A 21439-nucleotide genomic window follows, 5' to 3' on the forward strand; every position below is an offset into this window, starting at 1 on the left:
CCCCAAGTCCCTGGTAAACTCAAAGGAATGCAGGGCTCCGCGGGAGAGGCCGCGCTGCCCCGAGGAGTGGGTGGGGGGCACCCGGTTAAGTACCCATCAAGCCCAGGGTTTTCTGGAGCCAGGGTTGGGGGGGGGGAGAAGGAGGAGGAGGAGGAGGAGGAGGGTTAGGAGGAGGAGGAGGAGGAGGGTTAGGAGGAGGAGGAGGAGGAGGGTTAGGAGGAGGAGGAGGAGGGAAAGGAGGAGGAGGAGGAGGAGGGGGGGAGGAGGAGGAGGAGGAGGGAGAGGAGGAGGAGGAGGAGGGAGAGGAGGAGGGTTAGGAGGAGGAGGAGGAGGGAGAGGAGGAGGAGGAGCGAGTGGGGGCAGGCAGGCCCAGGACTGAGAGGTCATGCATAATTCAACAGCTCAACTTTCGGGCCCGCCCCTTTCCCGGGGGGGGGGTGGATTGTTCCAAACTTTGTTTATGGGACAGTCCGGGAGCTGCGGCCGCCGCGCTCGGTGCTTCTCCGCCGTCTCCTCGCCCAGCGCCTGAGGCCGCGTCGGGGGATGTGAGAGCCGAGGCCCCTCGCCCGCCAGGACCCAGTCGCGGCGGGCTTCGCCGGGCGGCCCCTCCATCCCCCCAGCTCCCGACGCGCGCCCGAGACCCAGGCCCGACGGCGGCGGCCGCGGCGGGATCCGGCTCGGCCTCCTGCGCGCCCAGGTAGAGCCCGCGGCGCCTCTCCAGGGGCCGGGTCCGCGGCGTCCCGAGTCGGGGCGTCGTGGGGCGGGCCCGGGTCCAGGCTTCTGTGGAGTGGGGGTGGGCGATCGCCGCCCCTTGGAAAGCTACGGACCGTCCTTGGCCACCAGCGGCTCTCCAGTGTCCCAAACGCAGGTCTGCCCTGAGCCCTCCTCTCCTTTTTCCTCCCGGTAAACTTCTTGGCTTCAAGAAAGTTGCATAATTCTCCAAGTCGGCAGGGACCCCTCCCCCATCCGGCCGGTCTGGCTGCCGCGGGACTGCAGGACACCTACCTACCTGTCTCCGTTTCTTTTCTCTCGGTTCTCTCCCGACCCCAGCCCTTCTCCAACTTTTATTATTTTTACTTTTTTTTTTTTTTTGCTCCATTGGGGATTGAACCTAGGGGCCTTCTCCCTCCGAGCCACATCCCCAGCCCTTTGTTGACTTTTTAAAAGAATTTTGAAACAGGATCTTAACTGTAATTGAGGCTGGCCTTGAACCTACGATCCTCCTGACTCAGCCTCCCAAGTGCCGAGATTACAGGCGTGAGCCACCACGCCCGGCTTTCACACCAGGCCGAGCTGATTTCCCCTTCTCCTTGCAGAAGATGAATCCGTCCTCGGCGCCCCCACCGCTGCCGCCTCCCGGGCAGCAAGTGGTCCATGTCACCCAGGACCTGGACACGGACCTCGAAGCCCTCTTCAACTCGGTCATGAACCCCAAGCCCAGCTCGTGGCGGAAGAAGATCCTGCCCGAGTCCTTCTTCAAGGAGCCGGACTCGGGCTCACACTCGCGCCAGTCCAGCACCGACTCGTCGGGCGGCCACCCGGGCCCGCGGCTGCCCGGCGGCGCCCAGCATGTCCGCTCGCACTCCTCGCCCGCCTCGCTGCAGCTGGGCCCGGGCGCGGGCGCCGCCGCCAGCCCCGCGCAGCAGCACGCGCACCTCCGCCAGCAGTCCTACGACGTGACCGACGAGCTGCCGCTGCCCCCCGGCTGGGAGATGACCTTCACCGCCGCGGGCCAGAGGTACTTCATTAAGTAAGTCTGCCTGCGGGGGCCCGGGGGGCACCGTGCGAGCGCACGAGTGTGTCTTCAGGAGCGAGAGGTGGCATGCGCCCTTCGGCTGTTCTTCCCCAAAGATCTGGAAAGCTGCTAGTAGGGACCGGGTTCCCCCGATGGGTGGACTTGTCAGGGATGGGAAGCCCAGGTGAAGTTCATCTGCGGTCCTGCAAGTCCCAAGACTTTCAGGGCATAGAAACTTATAGACTTAAGAGGGAAAAAGAAGTGTGAGGAGGTTCGCATCAACACAGAGGCGGCTTGGGTCAGGTGCCCGGCCCAGAGCCAGGCCCACCGGGATGTGACATCGGGGTAAAGAAAAGCGGGGAGCCAGGGAGGAAGAGGATCCCTAGTAGAGGAGCAGGTCTTCAGTCTCTTAATAACTTCTTGGGAAAAGTGCTCCGAGCCGGGTCAGATGACATAATGAACACACAGCTCAGTGACGTAATTACCATTAGCCACCGTGGGGTGACGTATTTGTGGGCTGGACCGACGGACGGTGTGGAAATTGGGTCAGGAGTTTTATTATGTCGTCGGGGGTAACCTAAAATACCGTCAAATCAGGAGCCGGCCTGTCTTCTTCCCTTCCCATCAGTCCAGCTTTGTGTGTGTGAGAGAGAGATTATCGTAGGTTGGGGGAGAATGCCTGGGGTTGTACCACTAAGCTACATTTCAGCCCCCCTCTTTTTTTTGTGGTACTGGGGTTCCTGGAAGCCCTTCTACCTCCGGGCTACACTCCCGGACCTATTGTTTTTTAATACTTTTTATTTGGAAACAGGGTCTCAAGCCAGCGGGAACCTGCGGGATCCTCCTATCTCCGCCTCCCAAGCGCAGGGATTACAAGTGTGCGCCACCACACCTGGCATCCCCCCTTCTTTTTAGTACTGGGGATGAAACCCAGGGGCATCGTACCTCTGAGCCACATACAACCCTATTTTATTCTTTTACTTTGAAATAGGGTCTCACTAAGTTGCAAATGGCCTCACTAAATTTCAGAGGCTGGCCACAAACCTGCAATCTTCCTGTCTCGGCCTCCCAAGTACTGAGATTATTAGCATGTGCCACCACGCCCGGCTGCAGACCCTTTTATTTATCTTTATTGATGCATTGCAGTTATACGTCATAATGAGGTTCAGAGTGACAAAAACAAGCGCACACAGTAGTTGGTTTATTTCCCTTCCGATCCCACCCCTCGCTCCGGTCCTCCCTGTACGAGTTATTGAGATAACTTCTTAGGAACCGTGTTCTTCAGTGAATCACGTGACCCCTCACCTCCCTCCCTTAATTCCCTTCCAGTATTTTATTGGAATCTCTTCCCATTTGTCTAAAGCCTTTTCTGTTTCCTAACTTCTTTTCAGCTTCCACACATGAGAGGAAATACACCAACCTTTCAGTTTCTGGGACTGGCTAATCTTACCATAATATCTCTAGTTCATCCAGTTTCCTGCAAATGGCATGATTTTGTTCTTTATGGCTGAATAAAATTCCACTGCATGAAGAGACCAGTTTCGTGATCCCTTCCTCTGTTGATGGACACCTAGGCTGGTTCCAGAGTTTGGTCTTGTGCAGTGTGCGGCTATAAATATGGATATACACGTATCACAATAATGTTCTGATTCCTTTGGCAAGTCACAGGGGAATGCTAGAGCTGCGTCACATGGTAGCTCCATTCCATCTTCTGAGGAAACTCCACGCCGATTTCCATAGCACCCACCCCTTTTTATCTAGAGACAGGATCTTCCTGAGTTGCCCAGGCTAGCTTCAAACTTTCATCTTCCTGCCTCAGCCTCCGGAGCCGCTTGGATTACAGGAGCCTGTCTACGCTGTTCCTTTGCTGTTCCCACTTTTTGATGTCATGAATTTTTTTTTTTTTACATTGCATTTGATTTGTCAATTTAGGTTGTTTAGGAAAATGTATTCTCAAACCCTAGGAGAGATTGTTTAAATTGTGGTACCCTAACATCATTGCATTCCTGGGGAGAAACCATGCTGGAACTTGAAATGTAAGCGTTGAGGTCACGGGGGTCAGGCTTCCAAAGGCCCAAATGCAAAAGTTGTGCCTGCTGGACCACTTGGTTCAGGGTTCCTGCACTTACTTGCCTGGCATCTGCTGCCAAGCAGGGAAATACCTGGGAACTTGCCTGAGAGTTCATTTTAAAGCCTGTGTTTCTTTGGCGGAGTAGCCGTGGTTCAAAAGTTATATTCAAAAGTTCAAAAAGTTGCCAGGCATGGTGGCACTTACTTGTAATTCCTGGGCTTGGGAGGCTGAGACAGGAGGATCACACAGGTTCGAAGCCAGCCTCAGCTACTGAGTGAGGCTCTCAGCAACTTAGCGAGACCCTGTTTCCAAATAAAGTATAAAATAGGTCTGGGGGTATAGTCTGGAGGTAAAAACCCCTGGGTTCCACCCCCAGTACCACACCAAAAAAAAAAAAAAAAAAAAAAAAAAAAGCCAGGCGTGGTGGCGCACGCTTGTAATCCCAGCATTCAGGAGGCTGAGACCTGGAGGATCACGGTTTGCGGACAGCCTCAGCTACTTAGTGAGGCCCTCTGCAACTCAGTGAGACCCAGTTTCAAAATAAAGAATAAAAAAATAGGGCAGGGGGTGTAGCTCAGAGGTCAAATGCCCCTGGGTTCCATCCCCAGACCCGCAAAAAAAAAAAAAAAAAAAAAAAAAAGTTCAAAGTTAAGACATAATGTGTTCTTTTTAAAGTTTAATCAAACTTTTTTTTTGGGAAATGGAGCCCAGGGGCATTTTACCAACGAGTGACACTTCCAGCCCAATTTTTTTATTCTTTATTTTTGAAACAGGGTCTCAGTGAGTTGCAAAGGGCCTCACCAAGTAGCTGATGCTGTCTGCAAACCGGGATCCTCCTGTCTCAGCCTCCCAAATGCTGGGATAAAAGTTTAATCAAACTTAATTGGCACTAATATCTGATCCTTGATTGCTATGAGAGGGGTCCTAAGAGTATGAAGCTGAGTAATGGGCAAGTTTTTTTTTCCCTTATATTTTGTTTTCTTTTGGTGACCTTGGCGATTGAATCCAAGGCCTTGTATATGCTAGACTGAGCTGCATCCCCAGCCCTTGGGTGACTTAATTAATTAATTTATTTATTTAGTAGTACGGGAGATGGAACCCAGAGGCATTCTACCTCTGAGCTAGACCTCCAGTCCTGTTTTATTCTTTATTTTGAAACAAGGTCTCACTGAGTTGCAAAGTTGCAAAATATCTCACTAAGTAGCTGAGGTTATTTGAGAACTTTAATAGCTAACTCTTGGATTCATAGTGGTGACCAGTTTTATTTTGTTGTTTTTGTTTTTATTTTGGTGGTACTGGGTATGGAATCCAGGTCCGGGGGCCTCTACCTCTGAGTTACACTTCCAGACCTATTTTATATTTTATTTGTAGACAGGATCTCATTAAGTTGCTGTGAGCCTCACTAAGCTGCTGAGGCTGGGTTTGAACCTCTGATCCTCCTGTTTCAGCCTCCCAAGTACTGGGATTACAAGCATGTACCACCACACCTGGCTGGAGACCAGTTCTTATTCCTTCCCCATTCCGAAGTTATTGAGAGCTTATGTGAGGAGTTCTGGTTCATTTTTTGTTTCCGAGGTTGGTACGAGATACACTGTGTGTGTGTGTGTGTGTGTGTGTGTGTGTGTGTGTGTGTGTGTGTGTGTGAGAGAGAGAGACACTGTGCATTGAACTTAAGGGCATTCTACTTCTGAACTGCGCCTCCAGCCCTATTTTATTTTTATTTGGAAACAGTCTCATTAGGTTGATAGGAGTCTCACTACTGCTAAGGTTGTCCTCAAATCTGTGATTCTTCTGTCTCAGCCTCCCAGGTACTGGGATTACAAGCATGCTGCACCAACCATACCTGGTCCTGAGACAGACTTGATGGTTTTTTTATTACACAGCTGGCCTCCTCTAGGTCATTGAGTGTAAAGATGTGTCAAGTGTAGACACCTACTTAATACTCTGATTTCTAAATGGTTGGTAGAAGTCAAGTATGTGATGTAATAACATGACATTTTTCTAAAGGTGATGATATCATGTATGTATGTATTTACTTATTTACTTATTTATTTATTGGGATTCTAAGAATTGGACCCAGGGGCATCCTACCTGCAAGCTACCCCCAAGCCCTATTTATTTTTTATGTTTTATTTGGAAACAAGACCTTGCTAAGTTGATGTGAGCCTCACGGAGTTGCTGAGGCTGGTTTCCAACGTATGATCCTCCTGTCTCTGCTTCCAAATATTGGGATTATAGGCGTGTGCAGTACTAGTGTTCTAAAGGATGTCATTAGTTTCTATAGTTCCTACAGATCCAGACAGCATCATATATTAAGTCCACTTAGCTAAATGCAGTTTTGCATATTTTATTATGACTAGTAACAAATATGAATTGAAAGAGACTCAATAATTTACAATACTTTGGTGGATCTTCTTTGGTTTTATGATTTTGTTTTGTTTTGTTTTGTTTTTGGTGCGGGGGATGGAAGCCAGGTGCATTCGACCTCTGAGCTACACCTCCAGCTCTATTTTATATTTTATTTTGAAACAGGGTCACAGTAGGTTGCTTAGGGCCTACGTTGCTCAGGAAAGCTTCAAACTTGTGATCCTTCTGTCTCAGCCTCCCAAGTATTGGGATTACAAGTGTTGCCGCCATACCCAGCTGGTCTCATGATTTTGAAAATTTTAATACACATATACATGGTATACGAACAGTATATATGGTTATTAAAAATATGAGATGAGGCAGGTGTGGTGGCTCACTCTTGTAATCCCAGCATTTGGGAGGCTGAGACAAAGAGGATCGTGGTTTGTGAACGGCCTCAGCTACTACTTAGTGAGGTCCTTTGCAACTCAAGAAAGACTATTTCAAAATAAAGAAAAGGAAGAAAGAAAAAAAGAAATGAGAGTTGGGCTAGCCTCCTATCTATGAAAATCTTGACAAAAAAGACTCTGAGCTGGGTGTGGTGGCGCACATTTGCAGTTCTAGTATTTGGAGGCTTAGACAGGAGGATTGCAGGCTTATGGCCAGCTTCAGCAACTTAGCAAGACCCTGTTTCAAAATAAAAGAATAAAATAGGGATGGGGGTGTAGCTTGGATGCAGAATACCCCTAAGTTCCATCCCTAGTAACACACACACACACACACACACACACACACACACACACACACCAAATCCTTTTATTTGTGTGTTTTGAATGATCAGAACAATCCAAAATTGTGATTTAGAGCAAAAATGGCAGATAGCCTTGGGTATAAAGTTGTGTTCCATTTCTGCCCATCCTCCCAGGCACAACCTCATCCCAACCCCAAAACAGAGTACATCTGACAGCCGAAAAAACGCATAAGCAGTATGCAGGCCTGATCTGCTGCTTTCTCTAAAAATTTAGTTGGCTAAGTGACTCAAAGAATTTCAGAACTTCAGAAATTAAGTCATTGTGACTATTGTCTTTCAGAATAAGTAATCTGCCAAAAGTCCGGAGTTTCTTTTAGAGCATTGTTGGAAGGTTGAATAAGGTGACTGTTAAATGTCACTCTTTGTTAGCCTCAAAAGGCCATGCATTAGCCCGGCGTGGTGGCGCACACTCCCAGCAACAGCAGCAGCAGCAGCATTCAGGAGGCTGAGGCCTGAGGATCATGGTTCACGGATAGCCTCAGCTACTTAGTGAGGCCCTCCTCAACTTAGTGAGACCTTGTTTCAAAATAAAGAATGAAAAATAGGGCAGGGGGTGTAACCCAGAGGTTGAATGTTCCTGGGTTCCATCCCCAGACTAGGAAAATAAATAAATAAATAAATAAGGTCATGTATTAAGTAGGAGCTTGAAAACTAGTGGCAACTGACTTTGACTTAATTTTCTTGAAGTCTGTACATGGCTGGGCTCCATTGTCTGTGAAATGGGGCTATCAGAAGAGTCTTGTTCTTGGCTGTATGAGTTGAGGGCTGTATAAGTCAGAAACCAGAGGATTTTAGAATTGACGAGAGTGTCAGGGGTGTGTGTGTGTGTATGTGTGTGTGTACGCATGTTTAGGAAACAGAAGCCAGGGAAATCTAAAGAAAGGCTTCGCTTTGTGGACATCATGTGGTTACTTCCTGGTGGACGCTGGGCTGGACCTCTGTTCCCATCTGTTTGCCAAGTAATTTTCCTCACCTTTCGCCACTTCCCCATCTGCACCAGGAGCTTTATGGGAAACGGAGCCTAGACAGCAAAAGCTGTAAAAGGTCTATTGTCATTTTCTCAGGTGAGACCGTTCCTGGCGTATGATGGAATCACTTTCTGGTACCTCCTGAAGGTTAACTTTCCTGGGCATTCACACCTTTTCTGTGGTGTCCCGGCATTCCTTAGGGGTGATGGGTAGCAGCGGAACCACACGTGACCTCTGCACATTGTCCCCAGGGCTCCTGTCCTCACAAGCTTATGCATTCGGGCTGGAGTGCCCAGGTGTTGCGCTCCTAGCAGCCTGGCATATTGACTTTGAACACAGGACACAGTGAATTTTCAGAGTGTTCTGGGTATAATGGAATATATATTTTTATTTTGGGTACATAAACCAGAAAACAAATAATTTTTTAAAAAAGAGAGCTAGGAGTGATGGCACATGCCCATAACCCAGTACTTGGGAAGCTGAGACAGCAGGATTGCAGGTTCAAGGACAACCTCAGTAAGTAATGAGACTCCCATCAGCCTCGTGAGACCCTGTTTCCAAATAAAAATAAAATCGGTCTGGGAATGTAGCTCAGAGGTAGAATGCCTCTGGTTTCAATCCCTAGTACCCTCTCACAATAAATAAATACATACACAATAAATACACAATAAATAAATACATAAATGAATACATAGAAAGGAAAATGGTGTAGCTTCTGTAGAATTTTTATCTTTATTCTAGTGACATTCTGGTAAAAAAACACATTTATTTGAATTACATAGTTCTGTAAGAAAAGGGATTTTATTCTATTTTTTACTTACAATTCTAACACTAAGATTTGATTGCCTTTTTTTTTCTTTTTTTTCTTTTTTTTGCAGTACTGGCTATAGAACCCAGGGGCATTCTACCTCTGAGCTCTACCCCCAGCCCTATTTTTTTATTCTTTATTTTGAAACAGGATCTCACTATGTTTTGGAGGGCCTCTCTGAGCAGCTGCTGTCCTCCTGTCTCTGCCTCCCAAGCTGGGGGATCACAAGCCTGTGCCCCCTTGCCCGGCTAGAATCCTCTTTTCTTAGCCTTTTGATTAGTTCTATCATTCACTTTTTGACCGTGACACCTTACCATTGCCAGAGTTCTAAACTTATAATCCATGTTTGATTTTCCCCAAAAAGTGATCTTCTTAATTTATAAATGATTCTTATGGTTGGAAAGAATAGGCACCTCTATATGATTACAATTCTGTAAAATGGTTCATTGCTCTATGTTTTTGGATTGAACTTTAGACTTGCACGTCTGGTCTGGTATTAGGTCTCTAAGGCCAGTCCAAACAGGAGGCCCCAGCACCAAAATCAAGTGGGATTTTTTCATTTCACTCTTCATCAGTTATTTATATTTGGGTCACTTTATGTATTTATTTGTTTAGTGGCACTGGGGATTCTACCTTCAAGCTCTTTTTATTTCTTGTCTTGTTAGGTTTTTAAAAGTTTGTCCAAATTGCTGAAGCTGTCCTTGAACCTGTGATCCTCCTCTCAGACTCCTAAGTACTGAAATTCTGTGTGCCACCACACCTGGTTATATTTGTAACACTTTAGTTTCTTCCTATTTGATCATGACTTTTTTTTTTTTCAGTATTGGGGATTAAACTCAGGGGCATTCTACCTCTGAGCTACACTCCCAGCCCTGTTTTTTTGTTTGTTTGTTTGTTTGTTTTGTTTTTTCTGGGTCTGGGGATGGAACCCAGAGGCATTCAATCTCCGAGCTACACCTCCTGCCCTATTTTTTATTCTTTATTTTGAAACAGGGTTTCACTAAGTTGTGGAGGGCCTCACTAAGTAGCTGAGGCTGAGATCCTCCTATCTCAGCCTCCCCAATGCTGGGATTACAAGCGTGCACCGCCACGCCCGGCTTCCAGCCCTATTTTTAATTCTTTTTTTTTATCAGGAATGGCGGCACATGCCTGTCATCCTAGTACTTGGGAGATCATGACTGAGGATGGCAGGTTCTGGGTCACCCTCAGCAATTTATCCTTAGTAATTTATCAGGACCTTGTTTCAAAGAAAACAAAATAGGGCTAGGCGTCTACCTGATGTCCCTGGGTTCAATCTCCTGTACCACTCCCTCCATCCCCCCCAAAGAAGGTGACAATATCCTGTACCTATTATCATGAAGGGCCTTTTGTCATTAAAAAATAGTGCCAGCTGCCTCAATTTCCTTGTCTGTAAAATGAGAATAGTAATACTTATCTCTTGGTGGTTTGAAAGATTAAATAAAGCCTGGAGCTATGCAACTCCTTGGATCCTGTGGCAGGAAGATCACAAGTTCAAGGCCAGCAGAGAATTCTCAGCCATACCCTGAGACCCTGTCTGCACACCTGTAATCCCAGTACTTGGGAAGCTGAGACAGGAGGATCATAGGTTCATGGACAGCCTCAGCAATTCAGCTAGGTCCTCAGAAACATACTTAAGACCTGATGCTAAAGTAAAATATAAAAATGACCGAGAGTAGAGCCGGGCGTGGTGGCGCACGCTTGTAATCCCTGTGCTTGGAAGGCAGAGACAGGAGGATCACGCAGGTTCAAAGCCAGCCACGCACGCTGGCTTAGGAGACCCTGTTTCCAAATAAAAATGTAAAAAAATAGGTCTGGGAGTGTAGCCCGGAGGTAGAAGGACTTCTAGGAACCCCAGTACCACCAAAAAAAAAAAAAAAAAAAAGGACCGAGAGTAGGGAGTACCGCTCAGATTTAGAACGTCTCTGACAATCCCTTGTACCCCCCCCAAAAAAAAAAAAAGAAAAAGGAAAGAAAGATTGGATGAGATAACATTTAAAGCATCTGGCCCGTAGCAAATGGCGAATGTTCCGTACAAGTTACTTCTTGCCTCCCCTCTCTTCTCCCTTGGTACAAGTACACTGACTACCTGGCCAAACTCAGGGGCAGAAACCTTGGCAGGAGGTGATTTTTTGTTTTTTTTTTTTTTACTCCTGGTTTGGTTTTGGCTCTGAATAACAACATAGATCTGGAGTTGAACGTCGGTTTTTAAAGTTAGAATAAGGACTTGGTGTCAATCTTATTTTTATTTTTTATTTTATTATTTTTTTGTGGTGCTTGAGATGGAACCCAGGGGCATTCTACCTCTGAGTGGCACTTCCAGCCCTATATTATTTATTTATTTATTTATTTATTTATTTATTTATTTATTTATTTATTGCGGGTCTGGAGATGGAACCCAGGGCAGTTGACCTTTGAGCTATACCCCCTTCCCTGTTTTTTATTTTTTATTTTGAAACAGGGTTTCACTAAGCCGCAGAGGGCTGAGGCTGTCCGCAAACTGCGATCCTCTGGTCTCAGCCTCCCGAATGCTGGGATTACAAGCGTGGGCTACCACTCCCGGGTATTCTTTATTTTGAAACAGGATCTCACTGAGTCGTCAAGGGCCTCACTAATTAGCTAAGGCTGTCCATGCACCACGATCCTCCTGTCTCAGCCTCCCGAATGCTGGGATTATACATGTGCTCAATCAAGCCCGGTTTTCAATCTTATTTTTTATTTTTTGGTTGTACTGGGGGTGGAACCCAGAGGCTTTCTACCTCCGGGCCATACTCCCAGACCCTTTTTTTATATTTTATTTGGAAACAGGGTCTCACTAAGTTGCTGGAAGCCTCACTGAGTAGCTGAGGCTGGCTTCAAACCCGTGCGATCCTCCTGTCTCAGCCTCCCAAGCGCAGGGATTACAAGCCTGCGCCACCACGCCCGGCTCAATCTTATTTTTAAAAAACCTAAGCAGGAGAGCCGGGCGTGGTGACACACGCTTGTAATCCCAGCATTCGGGAGGCTGAGACCGGAGGATTTCGGTTCACGGACAGCCTCAGCTACTTAGTGAGGCCCTCTGCAACTCAGTGAGACCCGGTTTCAAAATAAAGAATAAAAAATAGGGCAGTGTGTGTAGCTCGGAGGTAGAATACCCCTGGGTTCCATCTCCAGACCGCAAAAAAAAAAAAAAAAAAAAAAAAGCCTATGCAGGAACGCCCACCTTGGGTACCCTTTCCTTCCCTTCAGCACCTCAGCAGAGGATACCCAACCCCTTCTGAGGACTGTCTTTAGTTTTGGGGATCTGGCTTGTAGCTCCTGGGGGAGAGGGAGGTGATGGGAGAGCTGAGGATGGAAGAAAACTGACTTTGGTTGGTGGCCTGGTCTGTGCTGGGGCTGAGCCAGCACCTCCAGGATGACACTGTATGGATGCTTTTTTTTATATATAGCCCTAGGCGATTTTCTGTTTACCCTTTGAATCCTGACTGTGGCCCCTGTGACTAGGTCCATATCATTATCTCATTTTACTGTTGAGGGAACTGAGACTTCTGATGCTAAATTAGATGTCCCGGAGTCACAGAACAGATGAGTGACAGAGATGGGAGTAGAATTGCATCGGGTCCCATCCTGTGCGCCCGCTCTTGTGCCATGCCGGGGATTGAACAGCCGAGGCTGTCTGTGAAATGTGATCCTCTGGCCTCAGCCTCCCGAATGCTGGGATTACAAGCATGCATTTTATTTCCAGAGTATGCTCTACTCCTTTTTTTTTTTTTTTTTTTTTTTAACATTTTGGTTTTGAAACAGGGTCTCGCTAGGTTGCTGGAGTGACTAAGTTGCCGAGGCTGATCTTGAACACGTGATCCTCTGGTCTCAGCCTCCCAGGTACTGGGATTGTATATATACCACCACATCTGGCTAAGGTTGAGACTTTGTGTGTGTGTGTGTGTGTGTGTGTGTGTGTGTGTGATACTGTGGATGGAACCCAGGGGCGTTCTACCTCTGAGCTACATCCCCAGCTCTACTTTTTATTCTTTATTTTGAAATAGGATCACTGAGTCCCAAAGGGCCTAAGTAATAGCTGAGGCTGTCCTCAAACCTCGATCCTCCTGTCTCAGCCTCCTGAATGCTGGGATTACAAGCCTGCGCCACCACACCCAGCAGGTTAAGACATTTTTAACCTGTTGAGTTTAAGTAGACTTTAAGATTTCCAAGGGTATTATGGAAGGGGCGAGAGGTGCTAGAAATAAATATAATAATTTTTTTTTTCTGTGCTGAGAATGAAACCCAGGGCTTTGTACATACTAGGCAAGTGTTCTACCACTGAGCTACATTCCCAACCTCAGTAATTTAGTTTTGGAAAAGGGAAAAATAAAGTAAGAATCTCAAAAATATGGAGAACAGGTTTTCATATAATCCCCAGTTTCCTTATTATCTCTGGTGTCTTTGCCAAGCACCAGTTTCCCCATTTCTAGGTCTAATGCTGTAGAAAGGACCACACATTTATTATTGTTATTATTATTATTTTTTGTGGTACTGGGGTTTAAACCCAGGGGCATTGTACCTTTGAGCCACACCCTCAGCCCTATTTGATTTTTTAATTTTGAAACAGTGCCTGACTAGGTTTCTGAGAGTCTCCCTGTGTTGTTGAGACTGTCCTCGAGCCTGCAGTCCTCCTTCTGAGCCTCCCAAGCACTGAGATTATAAGCTTGAGCCATCGCTTCTGCCTACACATTTCCTCATTTAAACATCCTTGAAAATGGGGTCTGAAATTAGTGTTTTACTTTATTTTATTTTATTTTATTTGGTACTGGGGATGGAACCCAGGGGCATTCTACCTCTGAGCTATACTCCCAGTTCTATTTTTTATTCTTTATTTTGAAACAGGGTCTCAGTGAGTTGCAAAGGGCCTCACTAAGTAGCCGAGGCTGTCTGTGAAATGTGATCCTCTGGCCTCAGCCTCCCGAATGCTGGGATTACAAGCGTGAGCCACCACTCTCCGCTGAAATGAGTGTTTTATAAATAATCAAGATGAGTTAGAAGATTTTGGTAAAAATATTACTCTAATTGATATAATTACCTTTGGCCGTAAGGAAAACGATAATCTCCGCTCCTAGGTGGGGTACAATCTTCGTCACGGTTTGTGATGCACAGGGCTGCTGTTGCTGGGATGCGTCATACTAAATTATAGCCATCCAAAAAAAAAAAAAAAGCAGATTATGTTTGGAGAGCATCAGTTAAAAATTTATGGTTCTGAATATTGTGTAACTATAGTTGCAGATAAATATTTATCTCTCCTATCTTGGGTTCTCTTGTTTGCCAGAACTGTCTGATCTCTGGCAAAGAGATTAACTACGATTAATGCAGGTGAATTCTCCAGGCTGTATTTGATAATAGCCAACCGGTGTGAGTTTGGGTACATGTTACAGTGAAAGCTCGTATTGTGGCTCAGGTCATTCTGTAAAATTTTGCCCCTTTGGTTGCTCCTGATGGCCGTGTCACAGGTTTGAGATTTGTGTTAACATGAGAACTTAGTAGGCGGGATTACGAATCATAAAAGAAGCAATAAACTTCAGAACTCCGCATGATATCACTTAGGTTTCCTGAAAGATGCGTTCTCGAGTCTACTTGTCCTCACTGTAATGGGTTTGTATTTTATGTACTATGTGAAATACGAGCCTAAGTATGTGCAGCTTTGGGCAAATACAGATTCTTTTCACATTAACTATGTCATTGAACATATATTTGGCTATATGTGATTTTAATATAAAATTGAACCACAAACCCATCTCGTAGAAAAACTTGAAAGAAAGATGGATACAGAGACATGAGTAGCTACTGAAAAGGTACTTAACAGTGTACTTTAAAGGTATACTGTGGCGGGATGGATAATCCTAGTACTTGGAAGGCTGAGACAGGAGGAAAGCAGGTTTAAGATCAGCCTCAGTAATTTTAGTGAGGCTCTCAGAAACCTAGCAAGATTCTCTTTAAATAAATAAATAAATAAATAAATAAATAAATAAGCTGGACCTGGTGGCTCACGCTTATAATCCCAGCATTTGGGAGGCTGACAGGAGGATCACGGTCCGCAGACAGCGTCGGCTGCTATGTGAGGCCCTCTGCAACTTAGTGAGACCCTGTTTCAAAATAAAGAATAAAAAGTAGAGCTGGGGGTATAGCTCAGAGGTAGAATGCCTCTGGGTTCCATCCCCAGTACTTCAAAAATAAATAAATAAATAAATAAATAAATAAATAAATAAATAATACAATAGGACTGGGGGTATAGTTTGGAGATAGAATGTCTCTGAATTCAATCCCCAGTACCAAACACACACACACACACACACACACACACACACACACACACACACACGTTAAGCTATAACCACAATCTCATTTTTTCTTAGGCTTCTCAGAAGAGTTTAGTTATCCTATCTGTGGTCTTAGAAAAGTTCAGCTCGTGTTATTTTTATTTTTATATTTTGCATTACTGGGGATTGAACCCATGGAGGCATTCTACCTCTGAGCTACATCCCCAGTCCTATTTTTTATTCTTTATTTTGTAACAGGGTCTCACTAAGTTACAGGTAGCCTCGCTACGTTGCTGAGGCTGGCTTTGAACCCGAAATCCTCCTGTCTCAGCCTCCCAAGTCCTCGAATTACAAGCGTGCACCACCACGCCCGGCCCAGCTCGAGTTATTGATCATGCATTTCTGGTTTCTGAGTATGAAGGTAGTAAGAGTGTGCTTCTTGACTTTGGAAGGTGGCGTCCTCAAGCAAAAGTCCAAGGGCTGTAACCCCTTCCGTACACAGTGGGCCGTTGTTCTTCCTGTTTATCTGTTGCTTACATTTTAATAACTATTGAGTAGTCAGTGAAAACAGAGCAGGGCTCAGGGTTATTATGAACAATTTGGAGTGTCAACATTAAAGGAATGATTTTTAAAAATTAGATCCCAAATTGTTGAAGCTTTGGCCTGATGCTGGCAGGTGGTTAGAGGAAGGGACGGAGCAGCACAGACCCTTTTAATTATTAGCCGTAGTGAAGTAAGTCATGCTTGGCCACGGTGCTCTCTGTTTAACTGAATAATTGCCAGCCCTACTTAATTGGTTGAAAGCCATTAAAGGACTCAAGATTTCCCAGTTGCACACGCTTTGGAATGTTCTACCTACCTCATAGGTGTGAGTAAGGGGCCTGTGGTCTGGCTAATTAAAGTACGTTGTCCATGCAGACCTTCAGACAGCGTCATCAACCAGTTACATGGAAGGGTTCTTGGAAGGTCCTTCTGTGGTTAAAAACTGTGGTGACCAGACTTATCGTATGGAGCCCAGGTTTGAGAGCTGCTGAGAAAGGGCACTATCAACTTCCAAGTGGGCATGGAGGTGTAAACGGATGCCAGGGAGCCGCTTCAGCTCAACAGGAGAGCATAGTTGCTGACACTTAGGACAAATGGCTTCTTGAAACAATGTCTCTTTTGTACTAGGAGATAGGGTCTGCCAGGAAGGAGACAAAAAACGCTATATTGTGGAACAAGATTAAAGGATACTGCATCATAAATAATATTCAATGCCATTAATATAGGGGGTTTTGAGCAGCTGGGCGTGGTGATGCACTCTTGTAATCCCAGCATTTGGGAGGCTGAGACCAGAGGATCGCGGTTCGTGGACAGCCCAGCTACTTAGTGAGGCCCTCTGCAACTCAGTGAGACCCTGTTTCAAAATAAAGAATAAAAAATTGGGCAGGGGGTGCAGCTCAGAGGTCAAATGCCTCTGGGTTCCATCTCCAGACACACACCCCGAAAATATATAGGGGTGTTTGTTTCCAAAATGTAATGTTTTAAAAACCTGATTTGCAGGCCAGAGTGGTGGCACACGCTTGTAATCCCAGCATTTGGGGAGACTGAGACAGGAGGATCGAGGCTTGAGGACAGCCTCAACTATTTAGTGAGGCCCTTTGCAACTAGTGAGACCCTGTTTCAAAATAAATAATAAAAAATAGGGCTGTGGGTGTCGCTCGGAAGTAGAATGCTTCTGGGTTCCATCCCTGATACTGCAAAAAACAAAAACAAAAAACAAAAACAAAAAATAAAAAACCTGATTTGCCAGTGATTGGATACATAAATTTATTATGGCTCTGAATATGTCCATATCGAGACTATTATAATAAACAGTACATCTGTATAGAAAGTACAGAATAAGTAAACTGCAATGACAGTGTTTTACTGACAGTCTGGTTCATTAAACAGTGAACTACCAAAAGCAGTTTATTGGCCATATATAAAATGTTTTTACCTGTTGGTGTCTAGGACTAGAAAAACGCAGTTCATCCAGTCTATATTGGTTCCAACCTTCAATAAGAGACAAGAGCATTAGTTTATGACAACCAGATAAGAGCAAGCTAGAGAAATTTTAATAAATTCTCTAACATGTGACTGTGTGGATCTGATAAATAGTTCTGATCGTTTTCCTTTAATTATGAATGGGCTTTGGACATGAGAGGTTGCTTGGAATTTTTTTTTTTTTTTTTTTTTTTTTTTTGTGGTACTGGGGGTGGAACCCAGAGGCTTTCTACCTCCGGGCTATACTCCCAGACCTTTTTTATATTTTATTTGGAAACAGGGTCTCACTAAGTTGCTGAGAGCCTCACTAAGTAGCTGAGACTGACTTGGAACCCATGCGATCCTCCTGTCTCAGCCTCCTAAGCGCAGGGATTACAAGCGTGCGCCACCACGCCCGGCAGTTGCTTGGAATTAAAAAAGTTGTTTTTTAACATTGTTGATTCTGGTGGAGATGCAAATACTTGATACCGTGGAGAAAACGGGACATGTTGTTTAGAGGGATTTTGTACGAAAAGCAGGCAAGATTCTTGTGAAAAGTGGGCTATGAGATCCAAGAAGTCTTGTTTGTGCCCCTGTGCAGTCATAAAATGTCAAAGGTGAGATGGTGTGGTGGCACACACCTACCAATACTTGGGTAGGTTCAAAGCCAGCCTTGTCAACTTAGCGAGGCCCTGTTTCAAAATAAAATAGAGCTGAGGATCCAGCTTGGAGATAGAGTACCCCTGGGTTCAATCCCTACTACCAAAAAGAAAAAAAAAAGTCAAAAGTGAACTTATGGGGAGATGGAGGGGGTAATGGGATATATGGAACAAGTGTCCAGAATTGTGTGTTTATAAAAGACCTAGAGATGTTTGCAGTGTCCTTTGATATAGGATAAGACCAGAAATATTTGCCTAAATTGTTTATAGGATAATAGAAGAGGTAATTTTACTCAGAATAATAAATAATAAAAATAATAAATAATAAATAATAATAAATAATAAATAATAAATTTTACTCAGAAAAACAATTTATTCATTTCAGGACATTTGAAAAGAATATCCTTTGTAGTCCACAAGTGGAACTTTTTGAAATGGGCCAATTAGAAAAAGAATGGCCAGGTGCCTTGAAGTGGCATTGCGTGGTGTCTTTCTGCAGCACCCCAAAGACGGAGTATGGGAATGCAGATTTGCAGGATGTGCAGAGACCCGGAGATTGCTTCCCTAGAGTTAGCTCGCAGGGATTTTTGCTCTCCAGCCTGACCGTGGAGTGGTCGTCTTTGCTCTGCTGCCTGCCTGGGGCCTGCTTGGCTTGAATTTAAAAACCTGTTTGTTTCTCCCATCAGCCGTCAGCCGGCTGGGCCTTACCCATAATTCCTGAACTTTGATTACAGAGGTTATTAGAGGACAACAGCTTCTTTGTAAAAGAACATGTCTAATACTCTGGGGTCTAGCGTGACTAGCGGATATAAATTGTATGGAAGCAATTAAATGAGAAGGAAATGTCGTGTGGGCTGAATTTAAATGTACGGACTTATGCGTTGGTCTTTTTTTTTTTTTTTTTAACTTATACCGAGAAGGATGGAGAGAGAAAAATAAAAGGAGAGAAGAGAAATAGCTTGAACAAGTCAGAGAAGCACATACAGAAACAAGAAGCAATGAGTCATTTTACTTTTTGTGGTACTGGAATCAAACCCAGGGGCATTCTACCTCTGAACTTCACCCTCAGCCTTGTTTTAATTTTTATTTTGAAACTGGGTCTTGCTAGGTTGATGATGAGAGTCTCACTATTTACCGAAGCTGTCCTCGAACCTGTGATCCTCCTGTCTCACCCTCCCAAGTACAGGAATCACAGAGAGAGTCATTTTAATGCCCAGTTGATCTGGACGTGGTGGCATACACGTGTAATCCCAGTACTTGGGAGGCTGAGATTGGAGGATCGTAGGTTTGAAGCCAGCCTCAGCTACTTAGTGAGGCCCTCCGCAACTTAGTGAGATCCTGTTTCCAAATAAGAAATAAAATCGAGTTGGGAGTATAACTTGAGGTAGAATTCCTCTGAGTTCAATTCTCAGTACCAAAACAAATAAACGAATGTATTTGGTTAAAAATCCAAAGTTAATGCCAGGCGTGGTGACGCACGGTTGTAATCCCCGCCCTTGGGAGGCGGAGACAGGAGGATCGCGCAGGTTCGAAGCCAGCTGTGCTGGCGTAAGAGACCCTGTTTCAAAAAATATAAAATAGGTCTGGGAGTGTAGCCCGGAGGTAGAAGGGCTTCCAGGAACCCCAGTACCACCAAAAAAAAAAAAAAAAAAAAAAAAACCCTCCAAAATTAAGACCTGGTATTATGTAAATCCCATGGTTTTGCATATGAGCTCTTTAAAAATAAAAAAATGTTAAAATATAAAATTACACTCTGGTTGGGGGCTTGTATCTTCTGGCCACCTTCATGTCAAGGCACATATGTAAAGAGATTTTATTTTTTTTGGAATATGCTTAATAAATAGACCTGAAGGAGGCTCTGAAAAATGATTACAGAGCTGCTTTTTCCAGTTTTCATCTTATGTTCATGGCCGCTGCATATTTTCTACCAAGTGGCTTGTCCTTGGTTTTTTATTGATTAAGAACAGTGGGTGAAACTCGGGAAGCTGAGACAGAAGGACTGCAGGTTTGTGGACAACTTCAATGTAGTGAGACTCTCAGCACTTAGCAAGACCCTATTTCAAAACAAAACAGAAAAAAGGGGTTAGAGTATAGCTCAGAGGTAGAATGCCCCTGGGTTCAATCAGCAGTACCAAATAATAACAATGATGATAATTATGATGATGATAATGATAATAATAATAATTATAATGAATAGTGTATATTTCTTTCTTTTTTTTGGTGCTGGGGATTGAACCATGCCTGGCTCAAACCTTTATTTTTGCTTATGCTTTATTTCCATTCTTTATACTGTGAACTCCTTACTACAAGAACCAAATTTCTTTTCTCTCCTCTCTCTCTCTCTCTCTCTCTCTCTCTTTTTTTTTTTTTTTGTGGGTCTGGGGATGGAACCCAGAGGCATTTGACCTCCGAGCTACACCCCGTGCCCAATTTTTTATTCTTTATTTTGAAACAGTATCTCACTGAGTTGCAGAGGGCCTCACTAAGCAGCTGAGGCTGTCCGCAAACCATGATCCTCCGGTCTCAGCCTCCCAAATGCTGGGATTACAAGTGTGCATCGCCACGCCCGGCAAGAACCAAATTTCACTGCGTCGTAATTCTCCAGTGTCTGGTCCAAAGCTCGGTACACGGAGGAGGTATTCAATGACTTTCCTGAAAGAAACATAAATGATTTTTTAAAATGTCTCTATTATTTAGTGATTCTTTCCCATGCAGTAAACCAGTGCGTATTTAGTGAGCTCCTACTGTGTGCCACTGTGCTGAGCATAGGGAAGACACATAAAGTTTATTTCACTTGGGGATCAAACCAACCTTGCCCATGATGCCAGGCCAGCACATTGACATTCTCAGCCCTTCAATTTGGAGTATGTTCATTCATTGCATTAATTCCTTAGTCTGATTATAAATTCTAAGAAGTGACTTCCTCAAGCAGAGCCATGAAGATCCAAGAGAGAAAGAGAGGCTAGGAACAAACCCATATATCCATCTAGCCCCCAGTTATTTCCCATGCCTCTTAGTGGAAATTTACACCTTTCCGATGAGCCCAAGGGAGTGACCTTTCCCGGCAGAGCTGGAGAGGTAGAGAAGGAGGCTGTTTCGGTTTCAAAGGACTTTTTAGGATGCAGAATAAATAGGGAAAATTGAGAGCTCGACAGAATTGTAATTAAGCAGATTAACTCATGGTGTCAGTAGCGAGGGCAGCGATTGTTGGAGCTACCCGACGGTCTCACCATCATCCATACACTTGAAAGGAAATTTAGCCAGATAAACCAAAGGGAAGGATCTGATCCATATATTCATTATTAACATCTTCTTTTACAAATGTGACTTGAGCTGGTTTGTTTTTTACATGTCTTTAAGCTGCACAGATCCAAGATGTAACAGGTTGTTATCTTTTCAGATCTCAGGAGAGCAGGAGAATGCATCTCCTTTTCTCATAAGCCAGGGTTTACGTTACACATCAGCAGCCACATATTTAAGTGCAACGTCATCAATTTTTTTTAAATTGCGCAAGTTAGCCAGATGTAGTGGTGCATGCCTATATTCCCAGCACTTGGGAGGCCAAGATAGGAGAGCTACAGGTTCAAGGCCAGCCTCAGAAACTCAGTGAGGCTCCAGCAACCTAGGGAGACCCTCTTTCAAAATAACAGATAAAATAGGGTTGGGGATATAGCTTAGAGGTAGAACGCCCCTGGGTTCAATCTCCAGTACTAAAACAAAAACTTGCCCAAA

General features: G+C 44.8%; 1 protein-coding gene across 1 annotated transcript in view; it reads left to right on the top strand.

Moving 5' to 3' along the window:
• Positions 1-385: 385 nt before the first annotated feature.
• WWTR1 (WW domain containing transcription regulator 1) overlaps positions 386-21439 on the top strand; it is a gene marked incomplete at both ends in the record, with an annotated part of 143316 nt that continues 122262 nt past the window's right edge. The window contains 3 exon segments of the mRNA XM_080696828.1: positions 386-496; positions 499-535; positions 1288-1750. Coding sequence (XP_080552954.1) covers positions 386-496; positions 499-535; positions 1288-1750 — 611 coding nt within the window.

The sequence above is a fragment of the Muscardinus avellanarius genome, assembly GCF_963383645.1.
Source record: "Muscardinus avellanarius genome assembly, chromosome: 5".
NCBI classification, from domain to species: Eukaryota; Metazoa; Chordata; class Mammalia; order Rodentia; family Gliridae; genus Muscardinus; species Muscardinus avellanarius.